Genomic DNA, 15,876 nt, shown 5'->3' with positions numbered 1-15,876 from the left:
GTTCTGGAAAGTCAATAACAACACAAGGACAAGGAACAAATGATCGGAGGAAAAGCAAAAAAAAAAAAAAAAAGAGATCAGGGCAGAGAGATCCTTCAAAGTCAATGCTACCAGCCTCCACCGTTGCACAGGATCCTGATCTCCCTAAAAAAAAAAACTGGCATAGGGGCGCCTGGGTGGCTCAGTGGGTTGAGCCTCTGCCTTCAGCTCAGGTCGTGATCTCAGGGTCCTGGGATCGAGCCCCGCCTCGGGCTCTCTGCTTGGCAGGGAGCCTGCTTCCTCCTCTCTCTGTGTTTGCCTCTCTGCCTACTTGTGATCTCTGTCAAATAAATAAATAAAGTCTTAAAAAAAAAAAAAGAAAAGAAAAGCTGGCATAGAGCCATGCTACCTGTGGTCCGAGAACCTCCAGCATCAGAAGCATCTGGATGAGAGCTAGAAATGCAGAATCGCGGGCCCCCATCCCAAGCACGCTGAATCAGAATCTGCAATTTAACCAACTCCCCAGGGAGGAAGTAAAAGTTGAGGAGCCCCGGACTAGAACACGCTGGAGGGCCTCTGAGTGTGTTTATAAGCTTGGAAAAGGCCTTCTGAGCAAGGCGCAAATGCAGGGACACCAAGGGAAAAGACAGACAACTCTAACTCCATACGGTTTTTAAATGTCTACTACAATTAAAGATATCACAAACAAGGTTATGAGACAACACAATAGAAAAATAGACAAAGGTCATAAACTGCAAATTCAGAGAAGACAAAACAGCCAATATGTACGAGATGATGCTCGACCTCACAGAGACCTGGGACATGCAAATTGGCCACAAAATACCATTTTCTATCAATCTGCTTGGCAGATCATTTAAAGATCATGTTGGGGTCCCTGGCTGGCTCAGTGACTCTTGATCTCAGGGTTGGAAGTTTGAGCCCTACCTTAGGTGTAGCGATAACTTAAAAATAAAATCTTTAGGGGTGCCTGGGGGGCTCAGTCAGTGGGGCGTCCAACTCTCGATCTCAGCTCAGGTCTTGATCTCCAGGGCTATTGAGTTCAGGCCCTGTGTTGGGCTCCACACTACTTAAAAAACAATAATAAAATAAAATCTTTTAAAAAAGAGACGGATAATGTCAAATATTGGTTAAAAATGTAAGAAAACAGGTACTCTCAAACCCTGTGGGAGGAAGCATAACAAAGGGAAATTTCTGGTAGCAGTATCTATCAGAATTCTATAGTGCATGTCCTTCAATCCAGCAATTCTACTTTGACGTAGCTATCACAGACAAAAACCCACACACCTGAGCTCAAGGTTGGAGCTCCAGCACTGTTTAAAACAGGAACAAAGTGGAAACACCTGAAAAGTCCATTAATATGAAAACGGTTAAGTGAGCCATCACTAGCTGTGCTTAGAATGGTAGGGGCTATTAAAAAAATAATAATAATAATAATAATAACTGGGACGCCTGGGTGGCTCAGTTGGTTGGGCAGCTGCCTTCGGCTTGGGTCGTGATCCCGGGGTTCTGGGATCGAGTCCCGCATCGGGCTCCTTGCTAGGCAGGGAGCCTGCTTCTCCCTCTGCCTCTGCCTGCCACTCTATCTGCCTGTGCTCACTCTCGCTCTCTCTCTCTCTCTCTCTCTGACAAATAAATAAATAAGATATTTTAAAAAATAATAATAATAAATAATAATAATAATAATAATAATGGGGACGACTGGGTGGCTCAGTTGGTTAAGCGACTGCTTTTGGCTCAGGTCATGATCCTGGAGTCCTGGGATCGAGTCCCGAATCGGGCTCCCTGCTTGGCAGGGAGTCTGCTTCTCCCTCTGACTCTCCCCCTTTTAATGCTCTTTCTCTCTCAAATAAAGAAATAAATAAAATATTTTTTTAAAATAATAAAAAAAATTTTTAAATGGGGGAATTCTGTATGTCCTGGCAGAGGGAACGCTGTGATAAGTTTTTAAGAGAAACAAGAAAATTGCAGAACAATACAGATGACATATATTTCTACGTGTGTGTGTGTGTGTGTGTGTGTTGTAAAAGGGTACCAAATGAAAAACAGGGATTGTGTCTAGGATTGGAGGAAGGGAAGTCAAGAGGAATTTAATTCTATCACTTGTTTCAACAATACAAATTATATGAACTATAGCATTTCTATAAAAAAAATAATAAATAAGAAGAGGAGGCATGCCTGGGTGTCTCAGTCAGCTAAGCATCCAACTCTAGACCTGGCTCAGGTCACGATCTTGTTGTCATGAGATGGAGCCCTGAGTCTGGCTCCGTGCTCAGTGGGGAGTCTGCTTGAGATTCTCTCTCTCTCTCCCTCCCTCTGCCCCTCCCCTCTGCTCTCACTTTATTTATTGATAAATAAAATATTTTATTTTATTTTTTTTAAAGATTTTATTTATTTATTTGACAGAGAGAAATCACAAGTAAGCAGAGAGGCAGGCAGAGAGAGAGGAGGAAGCAGGCTCCCTGCTGAGCAGAAAGCCCGATGTGGGGCTCGAACCCAGGACCTGGGATCATGACCTGAGCCGAAGGCAGCGGCTTAACCCACTGAGCCACCCAGGTGCCCCAATAAATAAAATATTTTAAAAATACAAATTAAATTAAAAATATGAAGAGGAAATGAAAAAAGAAGGGAAGAGGTGAGAAAGAGGAAGAAGAGAGGGAGGGAGGGGTCCTTCATAACAGAAGGACCAGGGCTGGAAAGCAGGTGAAGAACAAAGAGTTGGTTTTTCCCCTGGCTTTTCTAATTTTTTCAAAGACAACATAAAAACAAAACAAAACATCAAGCCATCCTCACAAATGCCCAGTAGCCCTTCAGCAAGGACAGAAGAGAGAAGGATCATACTCCTCTTCCTCAATGACATGCTCAAAATTTTTCCTCACTCCAGTGGACTCTTTCTGGAACCTTAAGAAACCACTGAACTCAATCCATCTGGTGGACAAATACTGGGGAGACGAGGAGGATAGGGCAGGGCCTCCCAGCCTGCAGCAACCCCACACAGCAACCAGAAAGCCCTTGCATCCATGACAACCCTGTCTTATAGTCATCTGCCTCGCTTGATTACCTCTAGTGATGGGGAGCTCACTTTCTGTAATGGGAGCCCTTTTTCTTTTGCAACAACTCTGATTGTTCAATACTCCATCTTATATTGAACCAGAAGTGGCCTCTCGATAGCTTTTATTGCCCAGACATGGTTCTGCTGTCAGTCTCCGGGCTCTCTTCTTCCACCACTCCTCATGGCACAGTGAGACATCCCTTCATCATCCCAACTATTTATCTCTGGACATGCCCCCATGAAATTGGGACTGTGGCTGGGGCTTGTGCATTGCTGCTGGCTGGAGGAAGGCCAGGCAGGGCTCAGGGAACAGAAAGGAGGGGGAAATTCTGAGCAGCTCACCAACCCCTGGGACCTGGAAACCACTTGCTCTTCACACTTTGGGGGTGTTTAAACTGCAAATTCAGGCAACCCAGACTCCAGCAAACCCTTGTCCAGCTCTTCACCCACCAGAAATTCCTGCTGTTCTGCTGCCCAGAACCAGATCTCAGAACCCTGGAGGCCTGTTCCAGTTCCAGCCCTGACTACTGTCCTCACTCTCAGAGCCACTTTGTTCCTCAGCTGCCAGGTGGAGCTAATAACAGGGGCTACTGCACTCACCAAGTTGTGTTTAGATCAGATAATGCTGGAGGGTGAGGAGGTCCTTGCATGAAAGGCGCCAAGAGAATCCGTGCCATTATAAGCTCAAGATCTGAACAATTACCACTTTGGGGCCCTCTAGACGTGAAAAATCTACAAAAAAATGTGCCGGACCCAGTGTGGAGTAGGAGAAGGCTTTGAAACAGACAAAAATGGCCAGCAGTCACGATCCCATCTCATGAACCCAAAGCCGTCTGTGTTTAATGCCAAACATCTTTTCTGAAACTATTACCAGTGCAAAGGCAGCTTTGGCCCAAACATACCTGGCTTTCCAAAGCTGTGGGAGCCAGTGAGCTGCACGACACCATCACCTACCCAATGGACTGTTCACAGAAATCAGGATGGACAGGGCAAGACAAATCAAAACCACAGCAAGATACCACCTCACACCAGCCAAAATGGCTCAAATCAACAAGTTGGGAAACAACAGATGTTGGTGAGAATGCGGAGAAAAGGGAACCCTCCCACACCACTAGAGGGAATGCAAGCTGGTGCAGCCACTCTGGGAAACAGCATGGAGGTTCCTCAAAAAGTTGAAAATAGGGCTACCCTACAACCCAGCAATCGCACTACTGGGTATTTACTCCAAAGATACAGATGTAATGATCTGAAGGGGCACATGCACCCCAAAGTTTATAGCAGCAATGTCCACAGTAGCCAAACTATGGAAAGAGCCCAGATGTCTATCAACAGATGAATGGATAAAGAAGATGTGGTGTGTATATATACATATGTATATACATACATACATACATACCATGGAATATTACTCAGCCATCAAAAAAGAAATAAAATCTTGCTGTTTATAACAATGTGGATGGAACTAGAGGGTATTACGCTAAACAAAATAAGTCAATCAGAGAAAGACAATTATCATATGATCTCACTGATATGTGGAATTTAAGAAACAAAACAGAGGATCATAGGGAAAAAAAATAAGAAAAGACCAGAGAGGGAGACAAACCATAAGAGACTCTTGGTCATAGGAAACAAACTGAGGGTGCTGGAAGAGAGAGAGGTGGAGGGATGGGTTACCTGGGTGATGGACGTTAAGGAGGGCACGTGATGTAATGAGCACTGGGTTATATAAAACCAACGAATCACAGACCTGAACCTCTGAAACCAATAATACATTATATGTTAATTTAAAAAAAAAAAAAGAAAAGAAATCAGGATGGAGACTCTCCCAGCACAAATGGTCACTAGTTCCACTTGACAAACATTAGCCAGGCACCTGCACAGGGCCGAGTCAGAAAGGACAGATCTGAATGCCCGGGTGTCCAATGGCAGGGAACTGGCAGCCCAGTGACCACCAGGGCAGGAGCGTGAGCAAAGCTCAAAAGTGGAGCTGGAGCACAGGATGGGCCTGGAGCAAAGACTGACTTGGAAATCAGAGAAGTCTGCCTAGCTCCCCTTGCAGGCCTTGCCATGCAGGCCCTCTGGGGGACAGCAAGAGAAACCAAGCCCGGCAGACCAGATTCTGCGCCCCCCTCAAGGGACACACGCTCCCCCAGCCCATCCGTGGGCTCACAGACAAGGGCAAAAAGAAGAATGTGTCCCCCCCCACCCCCCTTGACCACGCTTGTCCCTCCCCTCTTAGCCCATCCCATCCAATGAATGCGTCTCCAGGGCCCTGGAGTCATCTTGTCCCACCTCCTCAATTGGAAGGCAGAATAGTCATGCCCAGATATGGAAGGTGACTTGTCCTGGGCCCAGAGTGACATGGGTAAGACAGACCAGAACGAGAGACCAGAATGCTGGCCTCAACTCCAGAACTCTGGCCTGTGGTCTGAGCTGGTCTTCCAGAGCCATTAATATGCACCACTGCATTTGCCAATGCCACCCTGGGCTTCAGGAGCCCACAAAGCCAGCAGGCACAGGACCATGGCCACAGCTTTGCTTCGGAAGCCAGGAGGAAACCAAAAAGAGGGCAGGTTCGAAGGAATGTCCCCAAGACACCACTGGCACAGGACCTAGGGGGATTCAGACTCCCTGGGACCTGCAGAAAAAAAGGGCATGGAAGCTGGCTAAAGAAATTCAATCTGGCAGACCTTACTCTGTGGAGGGCCATGGGAAGATGAACTCGGACTCTCAGGACACAGCCAGGGAGAGACACACTCAGAACACGAAACAAGAAGACGGGGGCTGCCCACCACAGCTGGCCTCAGGGGTCAGCAGAAGCATGTCCTAGAGGGAGCTCATGGCACCCTGGGGTGTGCAGGGGATACATCTCTGAGGGACTTGCCTGGCTGGCAGGAAGGAGTAGTCATCCCAAAACCCAGTTCACCTCAAAAACAATTCCCTACTTAGGAGCTATCATGTGTTGAAAGCCACAGGAAGGGGTAGGATGTCAGGGCAAACGTACAAAGGAGGCTGGATCTCTGCAGAGCCTGGCTGGCCACCAGCACTCACAGATTTCCCCTGAATTTGTGGGGACGAGTCTGTACCTCAAAGCTTTGTGTGCAGGAGAGAGGGAGGGAGACAACCAGCTGCTAGGCACCCCTCTCTCTGGGATCCTGGGCCGCCTGACCCACAGGGCAGCCTGACCGAGGCTCCAAGAGGGGTACACCTGTTTACCAATTTTGCTTTCTCCCCTCTAAAGGGCAAATGGCAGGCTGCAGGGGTCTTTCAAGTGTCTGTTCTTTTGAAGAGGGAGAATCTTGAGTTCCCTTTGGAGAAACAGCCTGGCTTATACTGGTGCCTGCTGGCGGGAGGAGGCCTGCAGAGCTCAGGCAGGGTAGGTTGGGGGCTGAGTGGTGAGATAGAAATGATGGCGGGTCAGTGTGACTCTTCTCTTCTGACTCTCCACTTCCTTTGCAACCTGATATTAATGGGGCCTCCCAAGCTGCTTTTCCTTCCAGGAATACGTTGCTCTCGCCAGCATATACCGGCTAAACTCTTGGCCACAGAGACCCTGAGCAAAATCCAGCCAGTAGAGCCATTCCCCAATTCCTGACTCACAGGAATGGGGAGATACCAAATATTTGGGTTTTTTAAGCCAACAGGTATTGGGATACTTTGTTATGAAGCAATAGATAATTAATACACCCCCATATTGCCTCCACAGCCAGGGGACGTAAACCTGATCTCAATTCTGGGACAATTTTTCAATTTTTAAAATTGTTAAGAAAATATGGTTCTAAGATAAATATGACTAAGGGAACAAAAGGCCCTCCATTCGTGAGGTCCCTGATTGTTCTCCCTAAAGAATTTTGATAGATTCAAACCATACTCGTTACCAATTCAACTATAAAATCTGGAATTGCCCCACATTAACCCACCAACGGCCCAGCACGTTCATGAACATGCTTTACCCGCAGAGCAAATGGTTTTCTTTTACACACATTCATGTGTCCCGTACCACAATATATAGAAAATTCACATTCTTCTTTCCTTTCACAATCTCCCTTTTAGTTGACTTTAGTTCCAAAATTGTCAGTTTCACATATTATATTTTATATTTTATAAATGACTCGCCACCCTTACCTATGTCATATTATTACAGACTTTTTCTCCATAGTTACATATCTTATAATGATGAGCACCTACGACATCCTTACCGATGGCTTGAAGCCACACCACGAAGTCAGTGATTTATTTTCATCATGTCTTACAGTGTGTTATTTTTTTCACTACCAAAGTTTTCCAGCAGAACACGTCTAATATGGAAAACACAAGGGTGGAAGCCAGAAGGAACCATGAGCAAAGCACAGGTTTTGGAGTCAGTAAGACCTGGCTTGGATCCTGGGTCCACCACCGATGGTGCTGAATCACTGCACCTCTGTCTCTTCATCTGTGCAATGGAAAGAAGAAGAATCATACCATTCTGGCGGGGGCGGGGAGGGGCTCTTGTAAAACTGAGCTCTAACGTACATGGAGAACCTGGCAAATAGTAGGCACTCCCACTGATAGGACAAAAAGAAGGATGGAGGGAAGTAAAAGGGAAGGAAGGATGGAAGGGTGGAAGGAAAGGAGAGAGGGAGGAAAGGAGAGGAAATGAAAAGAGTAAAAAACAACTCAGAAGAATTAGAAAACACGCATAGGGTCTATTTTTGAGATGACAGACCCACTGAGGAAATCTAGAGGAGCTGGGCAAAATATTTAAAAGCAGCTTCGTGGGGACGCCTGGGTGGTCCAGTCGGTTAAGCATCTGCCTTTAGCTCAGGTCATGATTCCAGGGTCCTGGGATCGAGTCCTGAATTGGGCTCTTGCTCAGTGGGGAGCCTGCTTCCCCCTCTGCCTGCCACTCCCCCTGCTTATGCTCTCTCTCTGACAAATAAATGAATAAAATTAAAAAGTTAAAAAAAATAATGTTTAAAAGCAGCTTCTTAGAGATACAACAAGACAGAGAGGAACTATAGAGCAGGATCTCGGGAGAGGGAGGTTCATGGAACGAAGTTTAATGTTTTCCTGGGCTAATTCTCTCCTTGGGGTGTTTTCAAATTCCAGAGAGATGACGGAGAAGCTGAGAGGCTGAGCAGAGTTTCTGTCTGCCTCACAGAGCAAGAGGAACAGGAGTTGGAGACCAGAGCCTGTCAAGAGTGGGGTCCTTCTGAGCCCTGACCTTTTGGATCAGAACCCCAAAGAGTTGTTCCTCAGGAATATGTGAGCCGCAATGAAATGCAGTTCCTTAAGGGCCTGCAGTTTAACCTCAAATAATCCCAATCCCTAACATTAGGATTATTCCAGAACACTAGTGACTTCAAGCACCTAACAGAAGCAAATATCTTTTTTTAAATAAATTTTGAAGATTTTACTTATCTATCTGACAGAGAAAGAGAGAGAGAGAGCATAAGCAGGCAGAGAAACAGGCAGAAGGAGAGGGAGAAGCAGGCTCCCCGCTGAGCAAGAAGCCGGATGCGGGGCTCGATCACAGGACCCTGGGATCATGACCCAAGCATGACAGACAGACACTCAACCAACAGAGCCACCCAGGCTCCTGAAGCAAATATCTTTTTGAAGGAAGACATCATCCTAGGTCTGCACCAACAAACAGAACAACTCTGTTCATGGCGTTTGTAAGGGACACAGTACACCCAGAACATAAAGAAACAGAAAGATTGACAGAAATAAGATGGAAAAAGATACGCCAGGCAATTCACTGTTAATCAAAAGGAGGCTGGGTGGCTATGTTAACGTCAGGAAAAGTAGACTTTCTCTCCACTAGAAATAAAGAAAAGGTTTAATGATAGTAAAAGTTTCAATTCACTACTAAGGTAACAGTTGTAAATTTGTATGCTCTAGCACTTCAAAATATATAAAAGAAAGACAACTCTAATGACAAAAAGACAAATGTACAACCACAGGAGGAAATTTAACACAACTTGTCTTGATAACTGATAGCACAGATGGGGGAGGGCGGAATCAGCAAGGATGTAGAACATTTGGACAACATAATTAGCAAACTTGACCAAAATCTGACACATAAAAAGAACACTACACTCAACCACTGCAGAACTTTTCAAGGACACATAGAACATTTATAAAAAACTGACCGTATCCTGGGCCATCAAAGGAGGGAAAGGATGGGGGTGCCTGGGTGGCTCAGTAGGTTAAGCCTCTGCCTTCGGCTCAGGTCATGATCTCAGGGTCCTGGGATCGAGCCCCACAATGGGCTCTCTGCTCAGCAGGAAGCCTGCTTCCCCTTCTCTCTCTGCCTGCCTCTCTGCCTACTTGTGATCTCTCTCTCTGTCAAATAAATAAAAATAAAATCTTTAAGGGAAAAAAAAGGAGGGAAAGGATGCATAGTATATCCACTGATCAAAATATAAAACAAAGAATAAACATATTACCAGAAAATCCCCACTGTTGGGGAATTAAGAAACACATTTCCAAATCATTTAAATACTTGAGAAAGTAGGACTATGAAAATTACAAACTATTTCGAACTGAATGATAAAGAAAAAATCTGCATGTTGAACACGAGGTCTCTGGATACTGGCCATCTTGACTGCCCGCCCCCTACCCCGTGAAAGTCACACAGATATTTGCTTTGTGATGAGTCACTCAGCTGCACGTCATTTGGGGGGACACTTTTCTGTCGGTGTGTTATATTTCAAAATAAAAAGGTTTTTTAAAAAATTGAACAGAATTGGAAAAGAGAACAAAAGGACTCTCGATAGGCCAGAAACTGAGAATTTCTGAATGCTCCCAAGCAAACAGATCCCCAGATGACAGGAAAGCCAATGAATGCTGAGGACCCCAACCAGTAAATCATAAGCCCCTGAGAAGTTGTTGGAGGGGCTTCCTGGCTAAGCCCAGGGCCTGGCCCAGGCTCTGAGCAGCACAGCCAGCCAGGGGCAGCTGGCCGGGCTGGTCACAGCCTCGGGTTCAGGGCCTCACTCACCACTCTCCAACATGCCAAGCAGCAGGCTGGCATCTGTACTATAGAAAACACACTTGTCATCTCTGGAGGAGCTGGGTTCTAGGACCGGTTTACATTCTCCCCTCTCCTGGAGCCAGAACACCTCCTTAGAAGGCAGCGTGTGGCTAACTAATAATGTTACTTGAATGTGTCTCTTACTGGGGGACAAGGTGATGTACCCATATCCTTGCGCATGTGTGCGCGTGCACACACACACACACACACACACACAATACATAAACCTCAACAGTACTCTCCCTGGAAGGAAAACAATTTTGTCTCTTTAGAATTCCAGAGATCCTGGAAATTTAGCTCCCTTTAAATGTTTGTGCTCCGGAGGCACCTGGGTGGCTCAGTGGGTTAAGCCTCTGCCTTCGGCTCAGGTCATGATCCCAGGGTCCTCGGATCGAGCCCCGAATCGGGCTCCCTGCTCAGCGGGGAGCCTGCTTCCTCCTCTCTCTCTCTGCCTGCCTCTCTGCCTACTGTGATCTTTCTCTGTCTGTCAAATAAATAAATAAAATCTTTAAAACCAATTAAAAAATAATAAAAATAAAATAAATGTTTGTGCTCGGGGTAAACCACCAGCTAGGCAGGACTTTCATCTGGTTCTACCAGGGCAAAGCCCACTCCTGAAGGCCAGGGGCTATCTGCTATGCTGGGGAAAGGCCAGCGAACCAGAGTAAACTCAGCAAAGACCTTCAAGGGAGTTCACATGGCTACCGAAGCCTAAATTCATAGCTTCCAAACCAGGCTAATCACCAAAATACTTCTGTGGCTTCTTATAATTATAGATTCTCAGGCTCCAGGCTAGACTTATCAAGATCCTAGGAATCTATGGTAGGTTTTTTTTTTTTTTTTAAGTTATTTACTTATTTTGAGGGAAAGAGAGAAAAAGAGAGCTGGGCGGAAGGGGAAGAGGGAGAGGGAGTCTTTTTTTTTTTTTTTTTTAAGATTTTATTTATTTATTTGAGAGAGAGAGAGCACGAGAGGAGAGAGGTCAGTGGGAGAAGCAGACCCCCTGCCAAGCAGGGAGCCTGATGTGGGACCTAATCCTGGGACTCCAGGATCATGACCTGAGTGGAAGGCAGTTGCTTAACCAACTGAGCCACCCAGGCACCCCGGGAGAGGGAGTCTTAAGCAGACTCCATACTGAGCAAAGAGCCCCATACAGGGCTCAATTTCCCAACTCTGAGATCACAACCTGAGCCAAAACCAAGAGTCGGACGCCTAACCAACTCCAGGCACCCCAGGAATCTGTTTTCAATGGACTTGCCAGGTGCTTCTGCCAAGTGACCAAGTCTGGTAACCACTAATATGAATCTTCATTCATGAGCAGACAAGCAAAGACCACTCCATGTATGAAAAAAATCAGCAGCCTCAAAGAGGGGCAGCGTTTGTCAAGGAAATAGGATTTAAGCAGGAAACAGGGCAGAACTTCCCAGTGTCGATCTGTGTCCTCCCTCAAAGAAATCTGAAAGGACACTGTAAGAGCAGGAGGCTCCCCACCCCACCAGGTTCCTCCCTGTCCGCTGCACACTCGGGTCACAGTCACTGGTTCAAGAAACAACCTTCCCAGATAACCATCCGACCCACCCCTGAGGCCACCGTGGGGCCAAGGATCCAGTCCCTGCTGGTCTGGACACTCCCGACTTCCCAGATCTGGCAAGATGATTAATTCAATAGAGAACATAGAGTGATGTTAGGAAACAGTCACACTATACCAGTAAGGAAAAGTAATGAGTTCTAAAACTGTACAAATAACATGGTCTTGATACCTTTCAAATCGTTAACGCACCCCTACACACACACACACACACACACACACACACACAGAAGTAAGTCTGGAAGGATATAAACTGTTAACTGACAACTATCTTTTCTAGGAGTCAGAGAACAGGTGATTTTTCGCTTTCTTCTTTTCACTAAGTTTTCAACAATGAAGCCATCTTACAGTGATAATAAGGAGGAAAAAACAATGAGCTATATTTTTAGCTTTTTTCAAAAAAGATTTTATTTATTCATTTGAGAGAGTGACCAAGTGAGCATGCAAGTGAGCATAAGCAGAAGAGGGAAAGGGAGAAGACTCCCCGCTGAGCAGGGAGCCAGAAGTGGGGCTGGATCCCAGGACCCCAGGACCATGACCTGAGCCGAAGGCAGACGCTTCACCAACTGAGCCACCCAGGCACCCTGATATTTTTACTTTTAAATCAGGACACAGCTAACGTAACAGAACCTCAAAGCTCCCGAACATTCTTTCCGGACAACTCCAGCCCCACCAATTTAGGTCACCCCAGAAGCCTCCTTGGTCTGGTAGGCTCCCACATCCCAGTGGGATTAACAGGAACTGCCTGCAAGGGTCGGGGAGATTAAAGGACATAAAAAACTTGACATAAGGCACGGCACATGGTAAATGCTCAACAAACAGCCACGGCTTCATTCCTCCCACTGTGGCGCTTCACCTGTACCCGGGTGGGGGGGGGCAGGCTGTCCCTTCAGTGACTTCCAGGATGCCACACCACAGGCCACTGCTGGGGCAAAGCCACTGCTTTCCTACCACTCCCTCTGCTCCTAGAGAAAAAGGGAGTTTGTGCGGAACCAAGCGTGCTGATAGAGGTAAGCTTGAGAACAGAAGAGCCAGAACCCCAGGGAGGGCCCAACTTCTGGGCTGTTCTGTCAGTGAAATCTGGGCAAAGTCCTGCGTGTTGCAGTAACGACCCCAACTTTTATAAAGAAAATGGTATACAAATTTAAGGAAGGATAAAAAAAAAAAAAAAAAAAAAGCAGTGCTGGCCAAATCCTCTCAGAAGGCTTGAGCTCAGGTACCAAGTCTGGCCCTGGCTCCCTGGGATCTGGAGGATCCTCCACGGAGGAACGATTACCCGCTCTCCATAGGGAGTGCCAGAACCAGGGAGGACACACACAGCCGTGAAGGCGGCAAGGATCCCGGACAGGGCTTTCAGCCTTATCATGGCTTCCTGGGAGGCTGGACTTGCCCAGACCGTTGGGGCAGCTGCTGCCCGGTTGCTATTTGGGGGAACAGAGGTGAGCTAGCAAGGGGTTTGGGAGCAGGGGCCTACTGACCATTTCTTTCTATCTCAAGCCCTCCAGGGCAGGCCTGTGACCCTCCGGAGAGGCTGGTCACTCCTGGAGAAGAGAATTCTCCTATATCTGCTGTGGGTCAGTGATCCACGGTGCAGTTGCCAAGGTGCGCCCCGCACCTGTCCTAAAGGGAAAGAGGATGGAGGAAATCTCCAGATGTAGTAACAAGACGGTGATTCAACCATGAGCTGCTGGCTAATGGGAAACCAGTGGGGCAAACCGGGTCTCTGAAAGACGGATGGAGCTTTGGTGATTCCAGCCCAGTGAGGCAGGAGCGGCTGCACTTGGCACCACTGGCCAGGCAGCAGGTGGTGGCCCGCGGCTTGCTCAGCCTGCCCCGCCCCCCCGGGGCACCCCTAGAGGAAGGGGCCAGAGGAGGCAGCCACTGCTGCTAGCCCCACATATCACGAAGGCGGGGGGGGGGGGGGGGGGGGGGGGGGGGGGGGCGGGGGATGAGGGGGCTTTCCGGGCGCTGGGAGTAGGATGAAGCAGCGCTGGCAGCCAGCTGTCTCGGGCACTTACCAAAGGTGGTGAGGTAGAAGGACAAGTCTGGGTGGGCACGCCGGCTCCCGAGGGAGACACGGTGCAGGGAGCGCTCCATGGCCGCCCCGCCCGCCGCAGCCGGCCAGGACCGCCTGCAACCTGAGGCGGCTGTGTTGCTCCCCTGTAACCGAGGCAGCAGGTTCACCCGCCCCCGCCCCGCGCCGGTGTCCCGGAGGCGGGAGCGGGAGGCTGGCTGCGGCGAGCGTTTGAATGAATGAGCCGGCGCGCCGGGCCCTGATTGGCCCGCGCCGGTTTGAATGCGGAGGTTTCCACCTGACCGATCCGACGCGGGCCCCGGGGGAGGAGGCGGCAGCGCCCCAACCGCAAGGGCAAGGGCCGCAGCTCCCGCCCGGGTGGCCCCTCCTCCGAGCTCCCTACCGTACGTCTCCCGGAGGAGCCAGAAGGAACCGGGCAGCCACACCAGGGCTCCCGGCTCCAGGCCGGAAGTCCCAGCCCCAGGTGAGGCCCGCGGCCCCTGGCGTGTCCACGCAGGTGGGCTGGCCTGCTCGCCCAGCTCCCCCAGGCCAGCAATTAGCCAGGTTTGTAACACGCTTTGAAGCTCAGACCTGTAATCACCAGACTCAAGCAAGCGCAAAGGAGCATCTTCCTGGCCCGGCACAGTAGGGTTTGGAAAAGTGTTCTCCGTGCTTGGACTGGCTGCCCCCACCAGGCTGCAGCTCCTTCCCAAACTCTGCGTTCCCAAACTCTGCCTCCTCTTGGATGGGAGCAGCCTGGCACAGGTCCAGGCCAAAGCAGCTTGCTCCAGCCAACCTCACAGGCTCCCATCTGCAGCCTGGCCCTGTGGAACAGGAGTGCAGGCCCGCAGCGTCCGAGGGGACAAAAAGCACGGGATGCAGGGAGGGTAGGTGCTTTCAGTCTCCAGAGCAGGTGCCAGGAGGCAGAGCTGGAAGGAAGGTCAGTCCCTACATGTCTCTGTCAGCAAACATTCGTGGGACACCTCCTGGGAACAGTTTCACACCAAGACATCTGCTCTGCAAATCTCTGACTGTTGCTGCTGTGGGAGGGAAAGCTGCTGGTCTTATGTAAATCTAAAAATGGGAGGTGTTGGAAGTTGCCAGATGGATATCTGGCCCAGGGATCCACTCCAGACAAGGTTGGAGGATGCAAGAGAGAAAGTGGGGAGAAAAGTTATATGTATTGCGTACCAGGTGCCAGGGGCTGAGCTGGGCAGTTTACACATATCATCTCATTTCATCTTCACAGTGATCCTAGGAAGTATCAACCCCAGTATACCAGAGATAAATCTGAACCTCAGGCAGAGAGGGTAGGTGACTTGTCCACGGTTGGTAGAGCTTAAATTTGAACCCAGGCCTGCCTGCCCCAAATACCATCCTCCATCCGTTCTTCTTTGGCCTCTATCCTGCCTCATGGCCAACAGCAAGTACGGGCTGCAGACTTGCCTCCTTGAGGCAGGTAAGGAAACTTGAAGCCACAGGGCCAGCTGGCTACCAGCAGGGAGCAGAAGCTAGAGAAGGAGCCCCCAGATCAGCAAACTGGTGGTCAAGTGCAAAGGAGCCACATAAAGGCCAGTGGATTGTTTGAAAGCTGGCACGTTGTGAAGCCCTATTCTGCCCTCTTCCCAACCCCCATTCCATGAGCAATGCCCATAGCAGGGGCAAGCCTACTCCCCTGGCCCTAACCAATGACAGGGGACATACCTGCATGCTCGACTTGAACGTGCCTGATTCTCCTCCTGGTTGGGGGAATCTGCATCCAGGTATCCTTTCTGGGCAGGGAGGTATGCTGGCCCTGCCACTCCATCCAGCCAAGGATAAAGGCAACCTCAGGCTCAAGCCACAGGATGCAGAAAGGACACTGAGGCTGGAGTTGTTCTAGAGCTGCATGAACAAGATAGGAACATGAGTTAGGCATGACCCGAGGATGCCCCCTGAGAGGGGTGTTTATTCCCAGTAAGAGTTAGAAAGCGTGGAATTCTGGAGCCAAGGCAAAGTAAGGTCCATGGGGAAACGGAGAGCGATATGCCCAAGATGGCAGTGGTCCCTTTCCAGCTATGCCAGGGACCACTGTGGAGCACAATCTGGGCTCAGGAAGCCATGAGCAAAGTACAGACGCACCTTCAGGCAGGTGGGACCCCAAAGGGCAGGATGGAGCTGTACTATCTGAATGTGGCCTGAGGGGGGAAAGACTGAAGCCCACACTA

General features: G+C 48.9%; 1 protein-coding gene across 4 annotated transcripts in view; it reads right to left on the bottom strand.

The window, feature by feature from the left end:
- The window catches only part of RGS3 (regulator of G protein signaling 3), a 119,166-nt gene extending 104,741 nt beyond the window's left edge, over positions 1-14,425 (bottom strand). For 2 of the 4 annotated variants that reach the window (XM_047699395.1, XM_047699394.1), the window contains exon 1: positions 13,674-13,839. In XM_047699395.1, coding sequence (XP_047555351.1) covers positions 13,674-13,752 — 79 coding nt within the window. In that variant the 5' untranslated portion in view covers positions 13,753-13,839. Of the gene's footprint in view, positions 1-13,673 lie in introns of all 4 variants that reach the window. The other 2 variants (XM_047699397.1, XM_047699393.1) reach the window with 2 other exon arrangements.
- Positions 14,426-15,876: the final 1,451 nt, after the last annotated feature.

The sequence above is a fragment of the Lutra lutra genome, chromosome 13, assembly GCF_902655055.1.
Source record: "Lutra lutra chromosome 13, mLutLut1.2, whole genome shotgun sequence".
In the NCBI taxonomy this organism is placed as follows: Eukaryota; Metazoa; Chordata; class Mammalia; order Carnivora; family Mustelidae; genus Lutra; species Lutra lutra.
Note: the sequence above shows the minus strand (reverse complement) of the source record. Positions and strands in the feature narration are given on the sequence as shown.